The sequence below is a fragment of the Pipistrellus kuhlii genome, unplaced genomic scaffold (genome assembly GCF_014108245.1).
Source record: "Pipistrellus kuhlii isolate mPipKuh1 unplaced genomic scaffold, mPipKuh1.p scaffold_m20_p_4, whole genome shotgun sequence".
NCBI lineage: Eukaryota > Metazoa > Chordata > Mammalia > Chiroptera > Vespertilionidae > Pipistrellus > Pipistrellus kuhlii.
Window position 1 is genome coordinate 91,139,722 of NW_023425540.1, and position 21,528 is coordinate 91,161,249.

Sequence of the window (21,528 nt, forward strand, 5' to 3'; positions counted from 1 at the left end):
GTCTCACCGCCCCTGTTCTTGGCCGCAGAGCGAGACTGGCGGGTGTGTGCTGAACTTCGGGCCCCGCGGAAACGGCATTGTCACCATCCCTCGGGAGCGGCTGCAGGCTGGCGTGGAGTACACCTTCAGCCTGACGGTGTGGAAGGCTGGCCGGAAGGAGGAGGCCACCAACCAGACGGTGGGTGCCACCTGCCCTTGGCCTGCATTGGGGGTGGGGGAGGGCTGCCTCCTGCAGAGAGCACCAAGCGCCCTTCCAAGGTTTTCTGTGTTTGAGAACTTCCAGAGGCTGGCTGTCCTCTGAGTCACTACTTTCGATACAGATGTCTAACAACACGCTCTGCTTCAGCAGCATCTCCTCCCGAGCCTTAGGGGAGCCAGGCAGCTCCTGTGATTGGTGAAAAATAAACTGTCCCAGTGAGGAAACACACTCTCCTCAGCGCGGCTGTCCTGGTTTCCGAACAGGGAGGCCTGCTCTTCCCTCCGTGGGCGTTGCTCTGCTCCCTCCCCCGGACTGGCCGGGCCGTCAGGACCCTGTGCAGTGACCCATGTCAGCCGCTCCCGCTGCTGCAGGGCAGGGCCTGCTGGTGGGAGCCAGTGTGCCAGGCTTTGCGGTGCCTGGGTTAGGTGTCTGTCCCCAATGCCAGGCCTCTCCCGATGGCCTGCTTGGGGGTGTCTGGGCAGGTAGGAGCCCGCGCAGGGTCCAGCACAGCTGGGCTGTCTGAGGGACCCGCCCCCCAGGACAGCAGGCCCCTCCACAGGGGCTGTAGACCAGCTGTCCTTCCTGTGTGCGTTCCTATGGGCACTCACCAGGCGCCACCTGTGGGACAGGCCCAGGATAGGCACTGGAGGCTGCAGTGTGGTCTCTGCCCCTTTGGATGATCCCTGCCCCCAAATGGGAAGATCCAAAACCCGATGAATGTCCGGGGTGAGGGCCCAGCTCACTGTCCTTTGGGAACTCGGACTTGGGGCCTAGAGGGAGCTCCCCGTCTGGGGCAACGGCACGTGCAGAGGAAGCGGCCCTTCTCCTGGGCCCACACCCACCGACCTGGGCAGCTTCTGGCTCAGAAGCAGAGGCCTCACCTCAGGGCCTGGCCTCCTGTAATCCCGCCCCGTCTCCAGGTGCTGATCCGCAGTGGCCGGGTGCCCATCGTGTCCTTGGAGTGCGTGTCCTGCAAGGCGCAGGGCGTGTATGCCGTGAGCCGCAGCTCCTACGTGTACTTGGAGGGCCACTGTGACAACTGCAGCGAGGGCTCCAAGCGAGGGGTGAGCTGGGTGGGCCCGGGGTGGGGGCAGGGCTGGGTGTAGAGTCGGGCTTAGGTGGGGACGTGTCCCAGCCTCGAGGGCTCAGCAGCCCCAGTCCCGCCCCTGAGTGCCCATCTGCCCCCACAGCTCTGGGCCGCTCGCACCTTCAGCAACCAGACGCTGGTGCTGGACGAGGCGAGCACCTCCACGGGCAGCACGGGCATGCGGCTGGTGGTGCGGCGCGGCGTGCTGCGGGACGGCGAGGGCTACACGTTCACGCTCACGGTGCTGGGCCGCTCCGGCGAGGAGGAGGGCTGCGCTTCCATCCGCCTCGCCGCCAACCGCCCTCCGCTGGGGGGGGCCTGCCGCCTCTTCCCGCTGGACGCCGTGTGCGCGCTCACCACCAAGGTGCACTTCGAGTGCACGGGTGAGTGCGCCGGGTGGGAGGCGGGAGGCCGCGTGACGCCCACGGGGCCTGCGTGGAGCGGCTGAGGTGACTTGTGCCCGCAGGCTGGCGGGATGCGGAGGATGCGGGTGCCCCCCTGGTGTACGCCCTGCAGCTGCAGCGCTGTCGCCAGGGCCACTGTGAGGAGTTCTGTGTGTACAAGGGCAGTCTCTCCACCTACGGGGCTGTCCTGCCACCCGGTTTTGCACCCCACTTTGAGGTGGGCCTGGCCGTGGTGGTGCAGGACCAGCTGGGTGCTGCCGTGGTCGCCCTCAACAGGTGAGCAAGGGCCCCTGGGAGCAGGGCCTCGGGGATGGGAGCAGCGGCTGCTGCCTGTTCACCTATGACCTCTGCACAGGTCTCTGGCCATCACCCTGCCAGAGCCCCCAGGCGACGCCCTGGGCGGCCCCCCAGAGCTCGCCCCGTGGCTGCACAGCCTCACGGAGAGTATGCTGCCCAAGCTGCTGAGACAGGCTGACCCCCAACATGTCATCGAGTACTCACTGGCCCTCATCACTGTGCTCAACGAGGTCAGTCCCGGGGCGCTGGGGGCTGGGCCGTTTGCCCTCAGCGGTTGGGTGCTGGCCCAGAGCAGTACTCTGACTGGACTCTCGATTCTTGCCAAGGGCTTGTCCCTGGCTCCCGACAGACAAAATCCCTAACCTCCTTGAAATGGCCTCTCCTCTCAGCAGACCCTCCTGGGACCCTCCCCAGTGTCAGACCCCCTGCCTTGCTTCTCCGTGCACCCCAGAACCTCAGGAGGGCCCTTGAAGAAACAGGGTTTGAGTCACTGCCCACATTCTGCAGCACCGGAGATGTCTGCACTGTGCCCACAGCATGGCTGCCTGTTGTCCACTGATGGCTGCCTTGTGCCCTTCACCACAGCACGAGCAGAGCCTGGCCGTGGAGGCGGAGCCAGACTTAAGGTGGCAGCTGCAGGCTGAGATACGCAAGAACATCACCGAGACCCTGGTCTCCCTGCGGGTCAACACCGTGGACGACATCCAGCAGATCGCAGCCGTGCTGGCCCAGTGCATGGTAGGATGGGACCCAGGCTCCTGGCAGCACTGGGCCTCCCTGCCGAGAGTCTGGCTGGCCCTGTGCCCTTCCTGGGGGAGCCCAGCCTGAGCCGTAGGCGCCCCCCAGGGTGACCCTGCAGGACGGCCCAGGGCAGAAGGAGGGCCCCGCTATGGAGAGGGCTGACAGGGTTTCTCCAGCCCCGAGGCTGCCGCCACCTCACCGGGGAGCTGGGAGCTGCTGGGCCGGGCACGTCGCGATGGGGGTGGGGGCACTGAACTGGGGTGCCAGGGCATTGCCACAGAGGCCTCAGCAGAGGAGCAGAGCGCCTTTGGGAGTCTCCCTGTCTGCCATGTGGCATTTGTGGCGATTTGTGGGCTGGGGTGGCCAGGAGGGCCATAGTACCTGGATTTTGTTGCAGAGAGGGAGGAGCCCCAGAGAGGCTGTCAGCGTGGGGGGAGCTTTGTTTGGGGTGGTTTGAGGCACCCGATGGGAACAGGCAGGCTGTGGCCATGGAGGGCACCCCAGAATCACAGCGAATGGGATGGCGTTAAGCTGGGCCAGGAGCTTAAGGGAGCTACCAGACTGGAGCGAGGCTGGACACGGCCCGGGTTCCCTCAGGTGTCCAGCAGGGAGCCTGTGTGCCTCTCGTGCCAGAAGAAGACATTGCTCAAGCTGGAGGCCATGATGCGCGTCCTGCAGGCCGAGACCACTGCGGGCACGGGGACACCCACCGCCATTGCCGACAGCATCCTCAACATCACAGGTGTGGGCTGCGGCCGGGACCGTGGTACCCCCCAGCCCGCCGTCCTTCTGCCCTGCCGCTGCTCCACCTCTCTCCCCCAGCCTCTCTTCCTTGTCACATTTCTCCCGCCAAGCTCTCCCCCAACCCTCCCACCTCTCCTGCCAACCTCGCCCCTGTCTCCCCATCCACAGGTGACCTCATCCACCTGTCCAACTCCAACGCGCGGGACCTGCAGCCCTCAGAGCCGGGGGCCGAGCTGCTGCCACTGACGGTGGCATCCACGGCCTATCGCCTGTCGTCATCCCTCATGTGCATCCTCATGCGCTCCCGTGTGCTCAACGAGGAGCCCCTGACCCTGGCGGGCGAGGAGATCGTGGCCCAGGGCAAGCGCTCCGACCCCCTGAGCCTGCTCTGCCAGGGCAACGCCTCGGGCCCCGGCTGCCACTTCTCCATCCCCACTGCCTTCAGCGGGGCTCTGTCCAACCTCAGCGACGTGGTGCAGCTCATCTTCCTCGTTGACTCCAACCCCTTTCCCTTTGGCTACATCAGCAACTATACTGTCTCCACCAAGGTGGCGTCGATGGCCTTCCAGACGCAAGCCGGCGCCCAGATCCCCATCGGGCAGCTGGCCTCGGAGCGTGCCATCACCGTGAAGGTGCCCAACAGCCCTGACCTGGCTGCCCGGGTCCACCGCATCCCTGCTGGTTCCGCCACCGTCCCGCCTCGCGCCTCGGTCAGCGCTGTGGTCACCCCCAACCACACCAAACCTGAGGCCGGGCTGCACCTGCAGCTCACCTACACGGTGCTGAACGGTGGGTGCCGTGGCCGGGCGGCGGGCGGAGGGGCAGCCGGGAGGAGCAGGAGCTGTTCCCAGCACGGAGGCTCCCGCAGGCTGCGGGAGGGCGGGTGCCAGGGCTCTCGGGGATGTCGCCCAGGTGGGTGGTCGTCTGACCCTTTACATGCCGCCCCCAGAGCACTACCTGTCTGAGGAGCCTGAGCCCTACCTGGCCGTCTACCTGCACTCGGCGCCCTGGCCCAACGAGCACAACTGCTCAGCCAGCAGGAAGATCAGCCTGGAGGCGCTGGCGGGCGAGGACCACAGGCCCTACACCTTCTTCATCGCCCCGGGGTGAGGACGGGGTGGCCCCCAGGCTGGGCACCGGGTCTGACACCAGACCAGGACTGGTGGGCATGGGTGGGGTAGTCTCTGAGGGCGCTTAGGCTCCCTGTGGCAGCACGTGTGCAGCAGAGTGACGGGGCGTGGCCAGGCTGGCCTCGCATGGTGAGCGTGGCTGTGGCTGAGAAGATTGCTGTGTCCTGAGCCGAGGGGCTGGCAGGCAGGGTGTGGCCGTGACATTCCCCCTGCTCCTAACAGGACCAGAGACCTGGGCGGGAGTTACTACCTGAACCTGACCAGCCACTTCCGCTGGTCCGCGCTGGAGGTGTCTGTGGGCCTGTACACGTCCCTGTGCCAGTACTTCAGTGAGAAGGAGATGATGTGGCGCACGGAGGGGCTTGTGCCCCTGGAGGAGACCTCGCCCAGCCAGGCCGTGTGCCTCACCCGCCACCTCACGGCCTTCGGAGCCAGCCTCCTCGTGCCGCCCAGCCACGTCCACTTCATCTTCCCTGTGAGTGCGGGGCCAGCTCCATCCTGAGCCTGAGGCAGGCCGTGCTTCCCGGGCCTGACGGCTCTCTCCCCAGGAGCCGGCCTCGGCCACGAACTACGTCGTCCTGCTGACGTGCGCCGTGTGCCTGGTGACCTACGCGGTGATGGCCGTGATCCTGCGCAAGCTGGACCAGCTCGACGTCAGCCGGGTCCGCGCCATCCCTTTCTGCGGAAAGGGGGGCCGCTTCAAGTACGAGATCCTGGTCAAGACCGGCTGGGGCCGCGGCTCAGGTGAGGGGCCCCTCCCTTGGCTCCGGCCACTCTCCCTAACCGTGATTGTAGACAGCACAGGACAAGGGCTCATTGACCAGACGCTGTGTGACTGTGGACAGGCTGTCACTTCCTGAGGATGAGAGCAGTCGGGGCAGCAGGTGCCGTCAGCCTGGGTGACGGTCTCTGTACGGCCATACGGGACCTCCCAGTGTGCGCAGGCCCTGGAAAGCCAGCTTAGTGATCAGAAGGGGAAATTATTTTGTTATTTTTTTGTTAATCCTTATCTGAGGATATTTTTCCATTGACTTTTTTTTAGAGGGAGATAGGAAGGGGGGGAGAGAAACAAATTAATTGGTTGACTCCTGCTTGTGCCTTTACTAGGGCTAGAGAATGAACCTGCAACCCAGGTCCATGCCCTTGACCAGAAATTGAACCTGTGACCCTACGGTCTGCAGGCTGATGCTCCAACCACTGAGCAACACCAGCCAGGGTGGAAAATGATTATTAAATGATAATAAATCATTGTAAAAACAATAAAGATTATTTCCAAGATGGTAAAAATCAGTTATAAACAGTATAGTGTAACTTGAAACATTTAGTTAGTACAGCTTACTTAAAACAGACACACTGGGAATTAAAGTGTTTTATTTCTTTGTGAAAAACTTACCAAGAATAGTTTGTGTTCTCTCATGTAACTCACCATGTGGAGTGAACATCTTACTGTGCCCTGGCGAATTGCCAGATTCCAGCATTTCTTGTTTGCCCTCTCCATATCATGAAATACCTTGGAGGGTTCTTTTATTTTTTATTTATTCATTTATTTATTTATTTATTTATTTTTTAAATATATTTTATTGATTTTGTACAGAGAGGAAGAGAGAGGGATAGAGAGTTAGGAACATCGATGAGAGAGTCATCGATCAGCTGCCTCTTGCACACCCCCCACTGGGGATGTGCCCGCAGCCAAGGTACATGCCCTTGACCGGAATCGAACCTAGGACCTTTCAGTCCCCAAGCCGACGCTCTATCCGTTGAGCCAAACCGGTTTTGGCGAGAGTTCTTTTAATATGAAACTCTCGCCCCCGTATTTTTGTTCTGTAACCTCGTTGTCCATTTTGTCACGGCCACTGTCCTTACTTATGCGGGAAGTTTGTCACTGACGGCTTTCTGGAGTCTCTGTCCGGGTCCGCACTCCCATGGCTGCTGCCTCAGTGGTTCATTTACCTTTGGTTCAGAATCCATGTCCAGCGTGATTACCGTTCCTCATGTATTCGCTGTGCTTCCCTCTTTGCCGGCCAGTGCCCCGCTCTGATGGCCATTCTTGTAAAGCATGGGGGAGACGGGAGGCAGCACCAGCGCACGCTGGGTGGTCTGTGGAAACTGAAAGATGCACCGTGACCCAATCAGCCAGCTTTGGAAGAAGTGAGCGATTGGCTGCTGGTCAGGCTGTGCATCCTTATTTACATAGTGGACTGAGAGCTAGCAGCCACGTTTATATTTCACACAGTGACAGTTAATGTACCATCATAACTAACACATGAATCATGTCATTGGGGGCTGTGTTTAACAAGTTAGGTAACTGAGATCTGTGTTCATTCGAGCTGAGCAGAGTGAGGACCGCCTGTACTTGAATGAAGACAGGAAGGAAATGGCTGGGTCCCATGGCTGGTGGGCAGCAAACCTAGAGCCATAGGCCTCCTTCTGTCCCCCAGGCACCACAGCACACGTGGGCATCATGCTGTTCGGGGCGGACAGCCGGAGCGGCCACCGGCACCTGGACGGGGACAGAGCCTTTCACCGCAACAGCCTGGACATCTTCCAGATTGCCACCCCGCACAGCCTGGGCAGCGTGTGGAAGATCCGCGTGTGGCACGACAACAAAGGTCGGCGCGGCACCTGCCCCCGCCCCCCTTTCCTTCCTGCTGGCACTCTGCGCCCTGACCGCTCCCGCCCGCCCCTCTGCAGGGCTCAGTCCCGCCTGGTTCCTGCAGCACGTCATCGTCCGGGACCTGCAGACCGCCCGCAGCACCTTCTTCCTGGTCAACGACTGGCTGTCCGTGGAGACGGAGGCCAACGGGGGGCTGGTGGAGAAGGAGGTGCTGGCAGCGAGTAAGGCCCGCACCCCGCACCCCGCACCCCGAGGCCGGAGGAGCAGCCGCGCCGCTGGCCTCCGGGACCCACGGTGCCCTCTCTCCAGGTGACGCGGCCCTGCGACGCTTCCGGCGCCTCCTGGTGGCGGAGCTCCAGCGGGGCTTCTTTGACAAGCACATCTGGCTCTCCATGTGGGACCGGCCGCCGCGCAGCCGCTTCACTCGAGTCCAGCGGGCCACCTGCTGCGTCCTCCTCATCTGCCTGTTCCTGGGCGCCAATGCTGTGTGGTATGGGGTCGTGGGAGACGCTGCCTACAGGTGGGTGCCTGTGGGGGTTCGGATGTGCTCCCTATGCCCAGCCCCTCCTGTGCCCCCTCCCGGCCTGACCTAGCCAGGTCTCTCCTCTCTTGTCACGTAGCTCGGGGCCCGTGTCCGGGCTGATTCCGCTGAGTGTTGACACGATCGCCGTGGGCCTGGTGTCCAGTGTGGTTGTCTACCCCATCTACCTGGTTATCCTGTTCCTCTTCCGGATGTCCCGGAGCAAGGTGGGCTGGGGCCTCGGACTCTGGAAAGCAGAGCCTCGTTCCTGTGTAGAGGGCTGTGCTGTCCAATATGGCAGCTAAAGAGGGACAATCAGCAAGGCCTTTAGCTGAGAAAAGGAGAAATACAGCTGTTGAAATGATGAATGAACGAGGCAATGTCACTACCCACAGCACAGAAATTAACAGGACTGGTAACTCAGAAGAAACAAGTTCCTAGAAAGACAAACTACCAAAACCACCTCACGGAGAAACAGAAAACCTGAGCGCACATGTAGCAAGTATAGGATTGAATTTAAAACCTCCGTGAAGGGAAGCCCAGGTAGCCGCACTGGTGATTATTCCAAACAGTTACAGAAGCAGCAGTTCTTCCCAGTCTCACAAACAGGAGGGCAAAAATAAATACATTAAAAAAAAAAAAATCCAAGAGGGCACACTTCCTAACTCCCCCCACAGCCAGACGGGCACCACAAGACGAACCACAGACCCCTCTCAGGAATATGCAGGCAGAAACCCTCAACAAAATAGCAAATCATATCCACATGACCAAGAGGGATGTACTCCAGGAGTCCAGTACGTGATAGGAGCATGTGCAGCTGCTTACATTCAGACAGTATCAGCACCTCGGTCCTTAGCTGCTCCAGCTACAGTTGAAGTGCTCCCTAATGTCAAAGGCCAACACAGGCCAAATAAGGTTTAAGTTTATGTGGGCCACAAAAAAACAAAAGCTTCAATTTTCATAGAAACGTAGGTTTATTTCGATAGAGACATGCTGAATACAAAGGGCTGAAATAAATGAGTCATCATTAACATAAAACAATAGAACATCTTAATAAAAATATTTTTTCTTAAACATTAACTTACCAGACACTGAACAACTACACAAATTAAGTGTAATGCAAATAAACCTATTTTTCTTGTTCTCTGATAGCGAAATATTTCCTGTTGAGCACACCAAACAAGTCAGTACAAGACTAATGACATGGCAATTGGCTGCTAAAATATTCACTGCTAGTATTAGTGGAGAGAAATGGTGCACCTGTGTGTAAGGGAAATGAATGCAACACGATTAATCAGTCATTAGCGGATGTTGTAGTTTGTTATTAATTATGTATAACAGGATATTGTAAAGGTTAAGTTATGAAATTGTTATTAAGACGTTTCTCATATACAGTTATACTGGCTGGGCCACAAAAATCCTCTAAGGTTGGTGGGCCACGAGTTTGACGTGCTTGGGCTGTGGTGACAGTGCAGGTATCGAATGTGTGCATCATTCTAGAACATTCTCTAGGAAAATCTAGTCCAGACTCCACATTCTCAGGAGGTTGCATGTCTCCCTGGAACAGGAGCGAGAGCTGCTCCTGCTGACTACCTGCCTCTCCCTGCAGGTGGCTGGGGCCCCAGACCCTACCCCCACAGGGCAGCAGGTCCTGGACATGGACAGCTACCTGGACTCTTCTGTGCTGGACAGCTCCTTCCTCGCCTTCCCTGGGCTCCGGGCCGAGGTGAGGGCTCCCAGGGCCCTGCCTGGTGGGGTGGGTCCCACTGCCTCCGGGCAGCTCAGTCAGAGGCTCTCTCTGTACTTTTCACTAGGCCTTCGCTGGACAAATGAAAAGTGACTTATTTCTGGATGATTCCAAAAGGTGGGGGCCCCTAGAGAAAATGTGAATCTTGTTGAAGGTCAGCTGCGTGTGCCATGTCATGGTTACCTGGGCTGCGTGTGTGCCATGTCATGGTTACCTGGGCTGCGTGTGTGCCATGTCATGGTTACCCGGGCTACGTGTGTGCCATGTCATGGTTACCCGGGCTACGTGTGTGCCATGTCATGGTTACCCAGGCTGTATGTGTGCCATGTCATGAGTGTCTGGGCTGCATGTGTGCCATGTCATGAGTGTCTGGGCTGCGTGTGTGCCATGTCATGGGTGTCTGGGCTGGGTGTGTGCCATGTCATCTGTGTCTGGGCTGGATGTGTGCCATGTCATGGTTACCTGGGCTGGGTGTGTGCCATGTCATGGGTGCCTGGGCTGGGTGTGTGCCATGTCATGGGTGCCTGGGCTGGGTGTGTGCCATGTCATGGGTGTCTGGGCTGCGTGTGTGCCATGTCATGGGTGCCTGGGCTGGGTGTGTGCCATGTCATGGGTGCCTGGGCTGGGTGTGTGCCATGTCATGGTTACCTGGGCTGTATGTGCTATCGCGTGTTCTTGTCCAGTATTTGTTGGCCCTTTGTGTTGTTACACATGTTCCAGGGGGGTGTTTGCTCAGAGGCCCCATGTATCCGTGTGTGACTGGATGTGCAGACGAGTTTCCTTGGGCTCCCCTTGCTGACCTGTGTCTCCACAGCCTGGTGTGCTGGCCATCCAGCGAAGGCACGCTCAGTTGGCCAGACTTGCTGAGTGACCCATCCATCATGGGCAGCACCCTGCAGCGGCTGGCACGGGGTCGGATGGGCCACATTCTGGGCCCTGAGGAGGACAGTCTCTCCCTGGTCAGCCCCTCCTCACCCGCCAAATACTTCTCCGCTTCAGGTGAGCAGGAAGGGGACATCCGTAAGTTCTCCGCGGAGGGTTCTGAGGCTCAGGGTGGGAGGAGCCCAGGCCTCCCTGACGGCACATCCCGCTTTCTTTAGATGAAGACCTGATCCGGCAGATCCTGGCCGAAGGGGTCAGCAGCCTGGCCCCCACCCAGGACACGCAAGTAGAAACGGATCTCCTGACTGGCCTGTGAGTGCCCAGCTCCTGGGGGTGGAGGCCAGTGTCGGGGACCCAGGCCAAGAAGCCCTGCTTCCTCCATGGGACTCAGTTGTCCAGCCCCGAGCCCCAGTGTGGAGCTGGGTAACATTTGACCTCTGCGTCCCTCACTGGTTGGAAGGACTTCCTGGGGTCAGCCACGGCCCAGGAATGTTCCCGTTATATAGGAGCAGGAAAGACATTTGAGGAGCAGAAAGGGTGGCTGTGACGAAGAGTCATTGTCAGGTTTTTAAATATCCCATTTCTTTATTTTGAGACTATTTGTTTCCAATTTAGTAACAAGATTCATTAGGAACTCCCTTCTATTCTTTGTTGTTGTTAACCCTTAGATGTTTTTTTTTCATTGCTTTTTAGAGAGAGTGGAAGGAAAAATGGGAGGGAGGGAGGAAGGGAGAGAAACATTGAAGTGAGAGAGACACATCGATTGGTTACCTCCAGCAAACGCTGCGACCAGGGTTGGGGATCAAACCTGCAAACAAGATACTCGCCCTTGACTGGGAATCGAACCTGGGATCCTTGGGTGTGCAGGCTGATGCTCTAACCACTGAGAAACACCGGCCAGGCACTTTCTGTTTCTGTATTTAATATCTGTATTTCTATTCCTTTAACTCTTCTAATTTTCAAGCAACCAAAAATGACTGAGATGCACAAATTGTCCCAGACACAGGGGAAAAGGGCAAATTTTTCCAATCATTTTATGAAGACATAACCATGACATGATGGCATTTTTATGAAGAAATTATCAGTTGATTAAACACTGTAACATAGGGAGATTCTGGGGTAGTAATTATAAGCTGACCACCCCAAATACCTGCAGCAGCACACCCCCTGTGGCTCCCTGTTCAGACACTGACTGTCTGCCTACACGTAGGGGTGTCAAACTCAATCAGAGAAGGGGCCAAAATCTAAAATCCAGCCTAAATCGCGGGCCGAATGGTTTACTGAACAGACATAAACTGCCATTGTGATGGAAACGCAGCGGAGTGCAGTGATGACAGTGTGGTGCGGGCCACATTGCAAGGCCTGGCGGGACGGATTTGGCCCGCGGGCCTTGTGTTTGACACATGTGGCCTACAGCATCTCAGGTAGTCAGTGTGCAGTGCAGACTAGCAGCATGCACAGAGCACTGATTTCTCACTGAGACGTTTCCACCCCCAGCCAAAAATTGTAGGTTGGTCCTTGACTCCTTTCTGCATCCTTCCTCACAGAAGTCTTTTCTCCACCTGCCCTTGCCCCTTCCATCCAAGCGTCATCTTCTGCTGGTCCATTCCTGGGCCACCTTAGCAGTCCTCCATCTGCATCAGAGAAAGTCTGCTTCCTGGGGCACGGTTAGCTATGGCTGCCTAATGGGTTACCCCGAATTCCAGGCTTAGCTCAGATGACAGGCATCTTGGTGGGAGGCCTCAGCTTCGCCTGGACCACACCATTGAGCTGCTCAAGTGTCCTTGCAACTGGTGGCCAGTGTCCCCAGAGTGGACAGTCCGTTCCCTTGATGGCTCAGCCTCGTTAGTCACACACTGTCACTCCACAAGATCCTCTTGGTTTCTCCATGGGAGGATCTTATTCCCAGGAGGGGAATGTCATCGGGGCAACTTGGAGGTGCCCACCAGGGTGGGTGCACTCCCTCGTGGCCCACCAGCCGCACCCAGGCAGGCCTTTCGTGCCACCTTCTCTCTGTTAACCACTTCCTTTCCGCTACAGCATCCCTCACTCTTCTGCCTCCATCTTTTGTATCTGCTGCCTCCTCTGCCTCGCCTGCTCCTCCCCAAGATAAGAGCTTCATGGTCTACTTCCTTCAGGTCTTCACCCAAAGCTGCCTTCCTTCCTGCCTTAAGCAAAGGCAGTAAGGTGCAATAACATGAACCTGTGCACCTGTGCACACATGTACATGCATACACACACTTAGGCCTCAGTCCCCTCCCCTGCTTTCCATACATGAAGCAATGTTCATGCTTAATGTTTGCTCCCCCCACTACTGTGGCACATTATAAGTGCATGGACTTCCTTTCACTCAGTGCTTAGAGCAGTGCCTGTATTTGTAGGGGATTAACAACTTGGGTGACTGAAGGAACCAGTGAATGCTGTCCAATAGTAAACATAGTCTTTGCTGTCATGCGGCTTAGAGTTGAATGTAAAATTGTGTGTATTCTATGCTGGATCCACTATATGATTTGATACAATATGTTTATACCCACATGTAAAATATAAACATGAACAAATAGAAAAGGGACTAGAAATAATTATACCAATACTGCTCCTGTCATGATGGAAATGCTGTTCTCTCTCTCAAAATTCAAGTGTTTAATGAACTGTGTAGGACTGGGGTGGGGTAAATTTGCCACATGTTGGGAACAGCACGGCTGGGCCCATGATGGTGGCTGGACTTGCTGCCTTTGTGGGTGTGTGTGTGTGTGTGTGTGCACATGTGCACGTGCCAAGATCATTATAGAACTGTACAAACAGCTTTCTGAGCGGCTGGAGTGGTGGCCTCGGAGCCTTCTCGGTGTCCATCATTGAGAGGTGACTCAGCTGTCAGCATTCACCATCTTCATGGGCTTGTTTCCTTCCAAAGGTCTCAGTACATGGTCTCCCAGTGCGGCCCAGTGTGTGAGTTCTGTTTCCAAGTGGCTGATCTTGGCCATTTTCGGGGTGAACTCCTGGCACCTTTTCTGATGATCTTGTGGCAGTTATAAAGCTGGTGCATCCTCTCCTCCAGCTGCTCTCAGGCCCAAAACCCTGGTCTCGAGGCTGTGCCTGAAGTTGGTCATGAGTTCATGTCCTTCTGTCTGCTCTGGTGAAGTTGGTCATGAGTGCATGTCCTCTGTCTGCTCTGGTGGATGTTTTCCATCAGCTGCCGGGCCCTCTCCTTCAGGGTTTTGATGCTCAAGCCCAGAGAGGAAAAGTGGGGCCCTGACTTCCCATCCACCACCGTCAGCTGGCGATGGCACTGAGGCAGCAGTAGGGCTGGAAACCCGCCTCCCGGCCGGCCCCACTGCCTTCCTCCTCACGGCCTCCTCCTCCTCCTGCTGCTGCTCTGCTCTCCTCCAGCGGCTGCGGCTCCTGGTCCTCACACTCTGTGGGGCATGTCGCTCCCTGTCCCTCCACCTTGTCTTCTGTTCTCTGTTTATTATCATCCTACTTCCTACAAATAGCTGATGCTACTTTTATAATCAGAAAAGTCACTTTCAGGAAAAGTCGGCACTGCTCTCCTCTGTAATCTCCCCTCCCCTGACAATGTTGCCTTTTATTCTCTCGGAGACGCACAAACTGGAAATATCTAGGGCAGCTCCATGGCAGGCAGGTTCTGAGATGCTGGGACCTGTTCTCTTCTGTTCTGTAATCCCCCTGAGGGGTGCACTGCCTTCCAGTACTGCCTGCCCGGTCCTGCTTCCCTCCCTCCCTCCTCCTCCTCCCCTTTTCCTCTCATTCCCTCTGCCCAGGGTGGCAGCTCTGGGATGGGCAGTGGCACCATGAGAGACACGGTGTCTGGTCCCACGGAGTGCTGGGCACTGTTGGAATTTGGAAAACACACGTCCTTGTTAAAAGTCAGTCAGGTTACAGAGGCGCGTGAGCGCAGGGCTCCTCTGGGCACAGGTGCGGCCGGGAGGCCGGGAGGGAGGCCCGAGGCGGGGAGTGGTCGTTGGCTGGTGTGAAGTCCTGCTGGGAAGGCACGGCTGCTGCCGTGGTGGCGGGACCGGAGGGGCCGCAGGTCACGGTCTGGGGCGAGGTGGATGGAGTGAGCGGGAAGTGGGGGGGTGAGAGAGACAGGCTGCGGGACCTGGGGTGGGGTGAGGAGCAAGGCCCAGAGAGGCTCAGGAACTGCCTCTCGGGTGAGTGGACGGTGTGGCTGCCAGGCGAGTGCCCGTGCCCCCTCCTGCCCTCAGGTCCGGCCCTCCTGGGGAGAGGACGGAGGTGCTGCTGCTGCGGAGACTCGGGGGGAGCGGCCTCCCCAGCCCAGGCCCGACGTGGGAGCAGCCCCAGTCAGCACGGCTCTCCAGGGCAGGTGCGCTCTGTGCCCCCGGATGCCCCCCTCCCCCCTCCCCTCCCTCCGGGCCCCCCTCACCCCTCTCTCTGCCTCCCAGGGCTGGTGGAGGGCCTGCGGAAGCGACTGCTGCCGGCCTGGTGTGCGCCCCTGGCCCACGGGCTCAGCCTGCTGCTGGTGGCTGGCGCCGTGGGAGTCTCGGGGTGGGTCGGGGCCAGCTTCCCCCCTGGAGTGAGTGTCATGTGGCTCCTCTCGAGCAGCTCCAGCTTCCTGGCCTCCTTCCTCGGCTGGGAGCCTCTCAAGGTGAGTGGGATGCAGGGGCCAGGCTGCCAGCCTCTGGCACCCGTGCGCCTCGCTGATGCCACCCCTGGCGCAGGTGCTGCTGGAAGCCCTGTACTTCTCACTGGTGGCCAAGCGGCTGCACCCTGACGAGGATGACACCCTGGTGGAGAGCCCGGCGGTGACGCCTGTGAGCGAGCGTGTGCCCCGCGTGCGGCCCCCACACGGCTTTGCGCTGTTTCTGGCGAAGGAGGAGGCCCGGAAAGTCAAGAGGCTCCACAGAATGCTGCGGGTGAGTCAGGCTGCATGGCCAGTGCCTGCCCACCCGCGCTCTCCTCGGCTAGTGCAGCCTCTTCTCAAACCTCACCCCTACCCCGTCCTCCCCAAAGGCCCAGTGCTCTGCAGCCCCCCTCCCTCCCATCCCCCAACTCCTGATGCCCCCGTCCTTGCTCTGCCCCTTGTACCCACCTCCATGCCTCCTCCTGCCTGTTACGGCAGGGCCCTAGGTGTGGCTTCCTCGGCCTTCCGAGAGTCACGTCTGCCCCCAAGTGGGGCCCTGCTGGGGCGTCTGTGCTGCCCTTTCTCAGTGCTAGGCGCCCTGGCACGGGCAGTTTGCTGTCCAGACCTTGCCCTGATTCGGCAGCTGGGCTGGGCATGGCTGACACTAGGCCGCCCCTGTTCCCCAGAGCCTCCTGGTGTACATGCTTTTCCTGCTGGTGACACTGCTGGCCAACTACGGGGACGCCTCCTGCCACAGCCACGCCTACCGCCTGCAAAGTGCCATCAGGCAGGAGCTAGACAGCCAGGCCTTCCTGGCCATCACCCGGTACGGACACCCTGGGGGCATGTACACACCTGTCTGCTGGGCCAGGGTGGTGCTGATGCCAACCAGGGTTCACCTTGATCCTGCCTTGGTCCAGCTCAGCCCCCAAGGGACATTGAGAAGGGTCTCGACACATTATTGGTTACCAGGACTGGAGTGGGTGCTGCTGGCAATGGCAGCGACCGGAGATGCTGCTAAACATGCTACGGCACCCAGGACAGCCATAGAGTTCGTTATCTGTCCCCAGAGGACAGTGAGCCATGCCTCATCCCCTCTGGCGCACTGACAGCCTCATGGCTGGGCCGGGGTTGCAGGAGTTGTGCTCCCTGGACCTCTGACCCCTGGCAGCGCGGGGAGCTGCGGGGTGGAGCGTGTGACCGTCTCTGTGCGGACAGGTCTGATGAGTTCTGGCCGTGGATGTCCCATGTGCTGCTCCCCTTCGTCCATGGGAACCAGTCCAGCCCCGAGCTGGGGCCCCCGCGGCTGCGGCAGGTGCGGCTGAAGGAAGGTGAGTGGGGGGGCGGGGGCCTCTGGCACTTGTCCTGCTCTTTTCCGGAGAGAAGGCTTTGGCAGGGTTTTGATTCAGCTCCCTAGCCGTGTGACCTTCACCCTCTCCCTGGCTCATTTTCCCCATCGGTCAGTCAGTGAGGCAGGACCGCTGTCCTCAGGATTCTGGGAGGGTTTTGGGGGAGATCATGTGGAGCTGGTAAGCGGTAAGCTGTCCTGCTTTGGTCATGCTCAGTCCCCAGCCCTCTGATTTCAGCTCTCTGCCCAGACCGGCCAGGCTCAGGGGCGCACACGTGCTCAGCAGCTTCCGGAGACTTCAGCACCAGCGACTATGGCGTTGGCTGGGGGAGTGCTGCCCACAACGGCTCTGCGATGTGGGCCTACTCTGCGCCAGACGTGCTGGGGTGAGCACAGGAGGGGCCAGGGTGTTCTCCAGAGGAGCCTCCTCCCTGCCAGCAGGGCTCCCAGGCTGCTGCAGGGCTGGGCTGGCTAACACTGCCCCTCACTTGCAGCGTCTGGTACTGGGGCTACTGCTCTGTGTACGACAGCGGGGGCTACGTGCAGGAGCTGGGGCTCAGCCTGGAGGAGAGCCGAGAGCAGCTGGGCTTTCTGCAGCTGCACAACTGGATTGACAACAGGTAGGCACTCGTGAAACAGGCTGCCTCGCTCTGCCGGTCCCCTGAAGCCTCGGTGGCCCCCTCACCAGGGATCGCAGTTCACTCCCACTCCCCGGCTTTGCCGCTCCAGATCAGTCACTACTTCCTCCCCAGTCCACACAACGCCCCCCCCCTCCATCAGAGGCTCCTGCCTTCTCACGCCCCTTCATCCTGTCCCTCATCCTCTTCCTCATCCCTGCCGTCTGAGAAGGAGCCGCGCTGTGTTCGTGGAGCTCACACGCTACAGCCCGGCCGTGGGGCTACACGCCGCCGTCACACTGCGCCTCGAGTTCCCCGTGGCTGGACACGCGGTGGCCTCCCTCAGCGTCCGTCCATTCGCTCTGCGGCGCCTGAGCACGGGCCTCTCGCTGCCTCTGCTCACCACGGTAAGCCCCGCCCCTGGTCCCGCCCCACACAGCACAGCCCGCCCACACCCTCACCCGGCCCCGCCCACACCCTCATCCAGCCCCGCCCCCAGCGCACCCTGGCTCCGCCCCGCACAGCCCAAAGCCCGCCCACACCCTCACCCGGCCCCGCCCCCAGTGCCCCCTGGCCCCGCCCCGCACAGCCTGAGCCCACCCACACCCCTCACCCGGCCCCGCCCACTGGGGTCCTGACCCGCCGGCCCCGCCCCCGCAGGTGAGCCTGCTTTTGTTCGCGCTGCACTTCTCGGTGGCGGAGGCGCGGGCCTGGCGCCGGGAGGGCCGTGGGCGCCTGGCGCGGCCCGGGGCGTGGGCGCGGTGGCTGCTGGTGGCGCTGACGGCCGCCGCCGCCCTCCTGCGCCTGGCCCAGCTGGGCGCCGCCGACCGCCAGTGGACGCGCTTCGTGCGCCGCCGCCCGCGCCGCTTCACCAGCTTTGAGCAGGTGGCGCAGCTGAGCGCTGCGGCCCGCGGTCTGGCCGCCTCGCTGCTTTTCCTGCTCTTGGTCAAGGTGAGGGCTGGCCCCGCGGGCACGGGGCTGGGCAGGCTGGGCCAGGGCTTGTCGGCTGACGCCCCTTGCCCACAGGCCACCCAGCAGCTGCGCTTCGTGCGTCAGTGGTCGGTTTTCGGCAAGACGCTGTGCCGGGCCCTGCCGGAGCTGCTGGGGGCAGCCTTAGGCCTGGTGACGCTGGCGGTGGCCTATGCTCAGCTGGCTATTCTGGTAGGTGATGGTGGGGCTCCGGGGGGGGGGGGCTTAGCTCGGGCTGCATCCCTCACTCATGCCACCTTTCCCGTAGCTGGTGTCCTCTTGCGTGGACTCACTTAAGAGTGCGGCCCAGGCCCTCTTGGTGATGTGCCCCAGGGCTGGTTGGCCAGCCCTGTGCCCCGAGTCCTGGCGCCTGTCCCCTCTGCTGTGCACGGGGCTCTGGGCCCTGCGGCTGTGGGGTGCCCTGCGGCTGGGGGCAGTCCTCCTCCGGTGGCGGTACCATACTCTTCGCGGGGAGCTCTACCGCCCAGCTTGGGAGCCACAAGACTATGAGATGGTGGAACTGTTACTGCGCAGACTGCGCCTCTGGATGGGCTTCAGCAAGGTCAAGGAGGTGGGTACGGCCCAGTGGGGGGGAGAGGGGGCGCCCTGGGCCCGGGTGAGCCCAGGGTGCAGCCGGACTGACCGCGCCCCTGTGCCGCCCCCAGTTCCGCCACAAAGTCCGCTTCGAAGGGATGGAGCCGCTGCCCTCTCGCTCGTCCAGGGGCTCCAAGTCGTCCCCAGACGTGCCCCCGCCTACCGGGGACTCCGATGGCTCCCGTCTCTCAACGTCCTCTAGCCAGCTGGAGGGGCTGGGCGCGGGCCTAGGCAGGCCGGGGCCACGGGTGGAACCCGAGCCCTCCCGCCTTCAAGCCGTGTTCGAGGCCCTGCTCGCCCAGTTCGACCGCCTCAACCAGGCCACGGAGGACGTCTACCAGCTGGAGCGAAGGCTGCAGAGCCTGCACGGCCGAAGAGCCAGCCGGTCCCCAGCCTCGCCTCCCGCGGGCTCGGGCCTGCAGCCCGCCTTGCCCAGCCGCCTGGCCCGGGCCAGTCGAGGCATCGGCCTGACTACAAGCCCCAGCAGGGCTTCCTTACGGGCCAAGAACAAGGTCCACCCCACCAGCACTTAGTCCCAAGGGGCCTGAGCTCATGCCTTTTCCCCCGGCCCTCGGGCCCAGGAGATAATGCTCAGTATTACTTTCTGCCACCCTCAAGGTCCAGGGCCAGGCAGAAGAGCTGCATGCAGCTCCCCAGAGAGCGGCAGCACTTCTCTCTGGGCTTCAGCACTTTAAAGAGGCCACGTGGCCAGTCAGGACCCAGGGTCCCCTCTCCAGGCCTCTGTGGGAGGACACAGCAGTATTGGACCGAGCGCCCGGCCTCTGAGATATTAATTTATTTCCCAAGTCCTCAGGTACAGCGGGCTGTGCCCGGCCCCACCTCCTGGGCAGACATTTCCCTCTTGCTAAGGATCCAGGCTGCGGGGAGGGAACCTGCACCCCTTATCCTCCCCCTAAGTTATTACCTCTCCTGTCCCCTGCTGAGTGCACTTACTTCCAGCTGCCATCTATGTGTCTATTGTCAGTAATTTATATGGGGTTAAAAATGTATATATTTTTGTACGTCGCTGTTTTTCACTAGGGCCAAGGGGCCTGGTGGCTGCAATGGCCTGGTGCCCACTGTTGCCTGCATTGAGGGGGAGCTGGGCTGCAGAGCTGGCCTCCTTCCCTTAGACACCTGCCACATGGCCAGAGCCAGGAAAGGGACAGCTGCTGCTGGTTTGAGTCTGGCCTGGGGCAGGTGCTGGGACTTCTGTCTGGGGCAGGGCTACTCCCCAGGCAGTTCTTATCACCACCATGGCCTTGTCCCCTGCCCAAGGCCAGGCAGCGAGAGGCAGGGCCCAGGCCTGCGGGTGTCGGGTCTGAATGATTCGGGAACAGCACTACTGTGGGGGAAAGACCCCTCCCTGGGGCTGGCTCCCGGGGCTGGGGAGGGGAGTGTGTGAACACGCGTGAGGCTTTCCTGAAGGGGGGAGGCCTTGAAAACAACCTGATGGGCCCCCTTACCTCTGTGGGCGTGGCCAAAGCTTCAGCCTTGATCCTGCCCCTCTTCTCCTACCCCCAACAGACAAAGTCAAATAAATGAGTTGGCTGACTGCTACCTGTGTCTGTGTCCGAGCATTGAGGGCCAGTGGGCACAAGACCACTTTATTCAGTTGCACAAATAAATGCTGCCTGTAGGGGGCACGGAGGGTCTAGCAGGGCAGCTGCAAGGAGCCCTGGGCATGTCCTCGGCATCTCGGTGAGCACCACCACTGGGCCCTGCCCCAGCTGCAGCCTCACACGAACTCTGTGAAGTCGTCCACGGAGGAGATGAGGCGCTTCCGCTGGCCTGTCTCGTAGGTGGGCATGGGCTCGGCAGGGGCCTGCGCCGGGGCTTTGGCGTGGCCCTGGGGGTGCATCAGGGGCAGGCTGGGGTTCGAGTAGTGGGCTTCCTCACGGATCTGAAGGGAGAGGAAGCCTTAGCGTCAAGCCCAGAGGGCAGCACCCGTTTTCTCCCAGGTGGCTATGGGCGCCCACCCTGGCCGGCCACCGCCGCCTCTGGGGGCCTCTGCACCAGGGCCCGCCCTGCCTACCCGGTGGCGGAGCCTCTTGATGTGGCGGAGCCTGGCGATCCACTTGGAGGGGTAGATGTCAGTGGGGTTGGAGCGGCTGTGGTGCACCTGCGAGGCCATCTGGGCAGGGTGCACAGACAGGTGAGTCCTCTGGGTGGTACCTACAGCCCATCTCACCTGCCCAAGAGGCCGCCTCTACTCACGTTTGCATGTAGGGCCATCTGGCGGGCCACGAAGGGCAGGTTGCGGTCAGACACGATCTTGGCCACGCTGGTGTCCACAAGGCCCTCCATGTCTGGGGGGAGCACAGCGCTCCCGTGGGGCTCAGGACCCTGAGCCTTCCCCCCCACCCCACCCGCCAGGCCCCGGGCCTCACCTTTCCTGCACTGCAGCGACACCAGGTTACACTCATAGTCCAGGGGGGTGATGATCACATGGACAAAGTTGAACTGGCCCTGCTCAGACAAAAGCAGGGTTACCCCTGCACCAAAGGCCACTTTCTGCCACTTCCTCACGAGGGGCAGCAGTGCATCAGTGCCAGCGGCTCGCTAACGCCATATTGTTTTGCACACTCCCTCCTGTCCAGCCTGCAGACGGGGGCTGATACATGCCCTCCTGGCTGCCTTACATTCTAAAACCCAACTTCTCCACACCAGGATCCCAGCACATGAATTTGCTGAAGTGTAAGTTCACAGTCATAATCATGAATAGTAACAGAGCTCCCCCCTACACACACACACACACACACACACACACACAACACAACACACTGCCTACGGCACCTGCTGCCACTTGCTGAAAACGGCCTCATTGTCAACGGAAAGCAGCACGTAGCTCTGCGGGCTCCCAGCCCCTGGCTCAGATGCCCTCCACACTCTGGCAGCTCCCACGAGCCTCCCAGTGGCATGCCCAAGCACCGCACACCCACCAGCAGTGCGCCAGAGCGCCTCACCTCAAGGAGCAGCCGACCAGCCTCCACAGGCACTCCGGCTCCACCAGGCTTTCTGCCCGGAGCCTGTGT

General features: G+C 60.2%; 2 protein-coding genes across 11 annotated transcripts in view; one reads left to right on the top strand and one right to left on the bottom strand.

Annotated features, from left to right (window-relative positions):
* The window catches only part of PKD1 (polycystin 1, transient receptor potential channel interacting), a 47,115-nt gene extending 27,062 nt beyond the window's left edge, over nt 1-20,053 (top strand). Inside the window, exons 16-46 of one of the 3 annotated variants that reach the window (XM_036409124.2) lie at nt 29-178; nt 1,120-1,263; nt 1,390-1,669; nt 1,753-1,966; nt 2,046-2,217; nt 2,573-2,725; nt 3,326-3,470; nt 3,641-4,261; nt 4,422-4,578; nt 4,825-5,077; nt 5,151-5,346; nt 7,041-7,211; nt 7,294-7,437; nt 7,526-7,736; nt 7,837-7,963; nt 9,346-9,462; nt 9,551-9,600; nt 10,298-10,482; nt 10,584-10,677; nt 14,589-14,707; nt 14,787-14,989; nt 15,063-15,257; nt 15,652-15,791; nt 16,184-16,296; nt 16,552-16,699; nt 16,808-16,933; nt 17,163-17,337; nt 17,591-17,881; nt 17,957-18,091; nt 18,168-18,470; nt 18,565-20,053. In XM_036409124.2, the coding sequence (XP_036265017.1) occupies nt 29-178; nt 1,120-1,263; nt 1,390-1,669; nt 1,753-1,966; nt 2,046-2,217; nt 2,573-2,725; nt 3,326-3,470; nt 3,641-4,261; nt 4,422-4,578; nt 4,825-5,077; nt 5,151-5,346; nt 7,041-7,211; nt 7,294-7,437; nt 7,526-7,736; nt 7,837-7,963; nt 9,346-9,462; nt 9,551-9,600; nt 10,298-10,482; nt 10,584-10,677; nt 14,589-14,707; nt 14,787-14,989; nt 15,063-15,257; nt 15,652-15,791; nt 16,184-16,296; nt 16,552-16,699; nt 16,808-16,933; nt 17,163-17,337; nt 17,591-17,881; nt 17,957-18,091; nt 18,168-18,470; nt 18,565-19,026 (5,994 nt within the window). In that variant the 3' untranslated portion in view covers nt 19,027-20,053. The other 2 variants (XM_045571439.1, XM_045571440.1) reach the window with 2 other exon arrangements.
* A 4-nt stretch (nt 20,054-20,057) lies between these two features.
* The window catches only part of TSC2 (TSC complex subunit 2), a 40,498-nt gene continuing 39,027 nt past the window's right edge, over nt 20,058-21,528 (bottom strand). For all 8 annotated transcript variants that reach the window (XM_036409134.2, XM_036409132.2, XM_036409130.2 and 5 more), the window contains 4 exons: nt 20,884-20,962; nt 20,711-20,802; nt 20,529-20,627; nt 20,058-20,396 (listed from right to left, as the gene is read on the bottom strand). In XM_036409134.2, the coding sequence (XP_036265027.1) occupies nt 20,232-20,396; nt 20,529-20,627; nt 20,711-20,802; nt 20,884-20,962 (435 nt within the window). In that variant the 3' untranslated portion in view covers nt 20,058-20,231. The remainder of the gene's footprint in view (nt 20,397-20,528; nt 20,628-20,710; nt 20,803-20,883; nt 20,963-21,528) is intronic.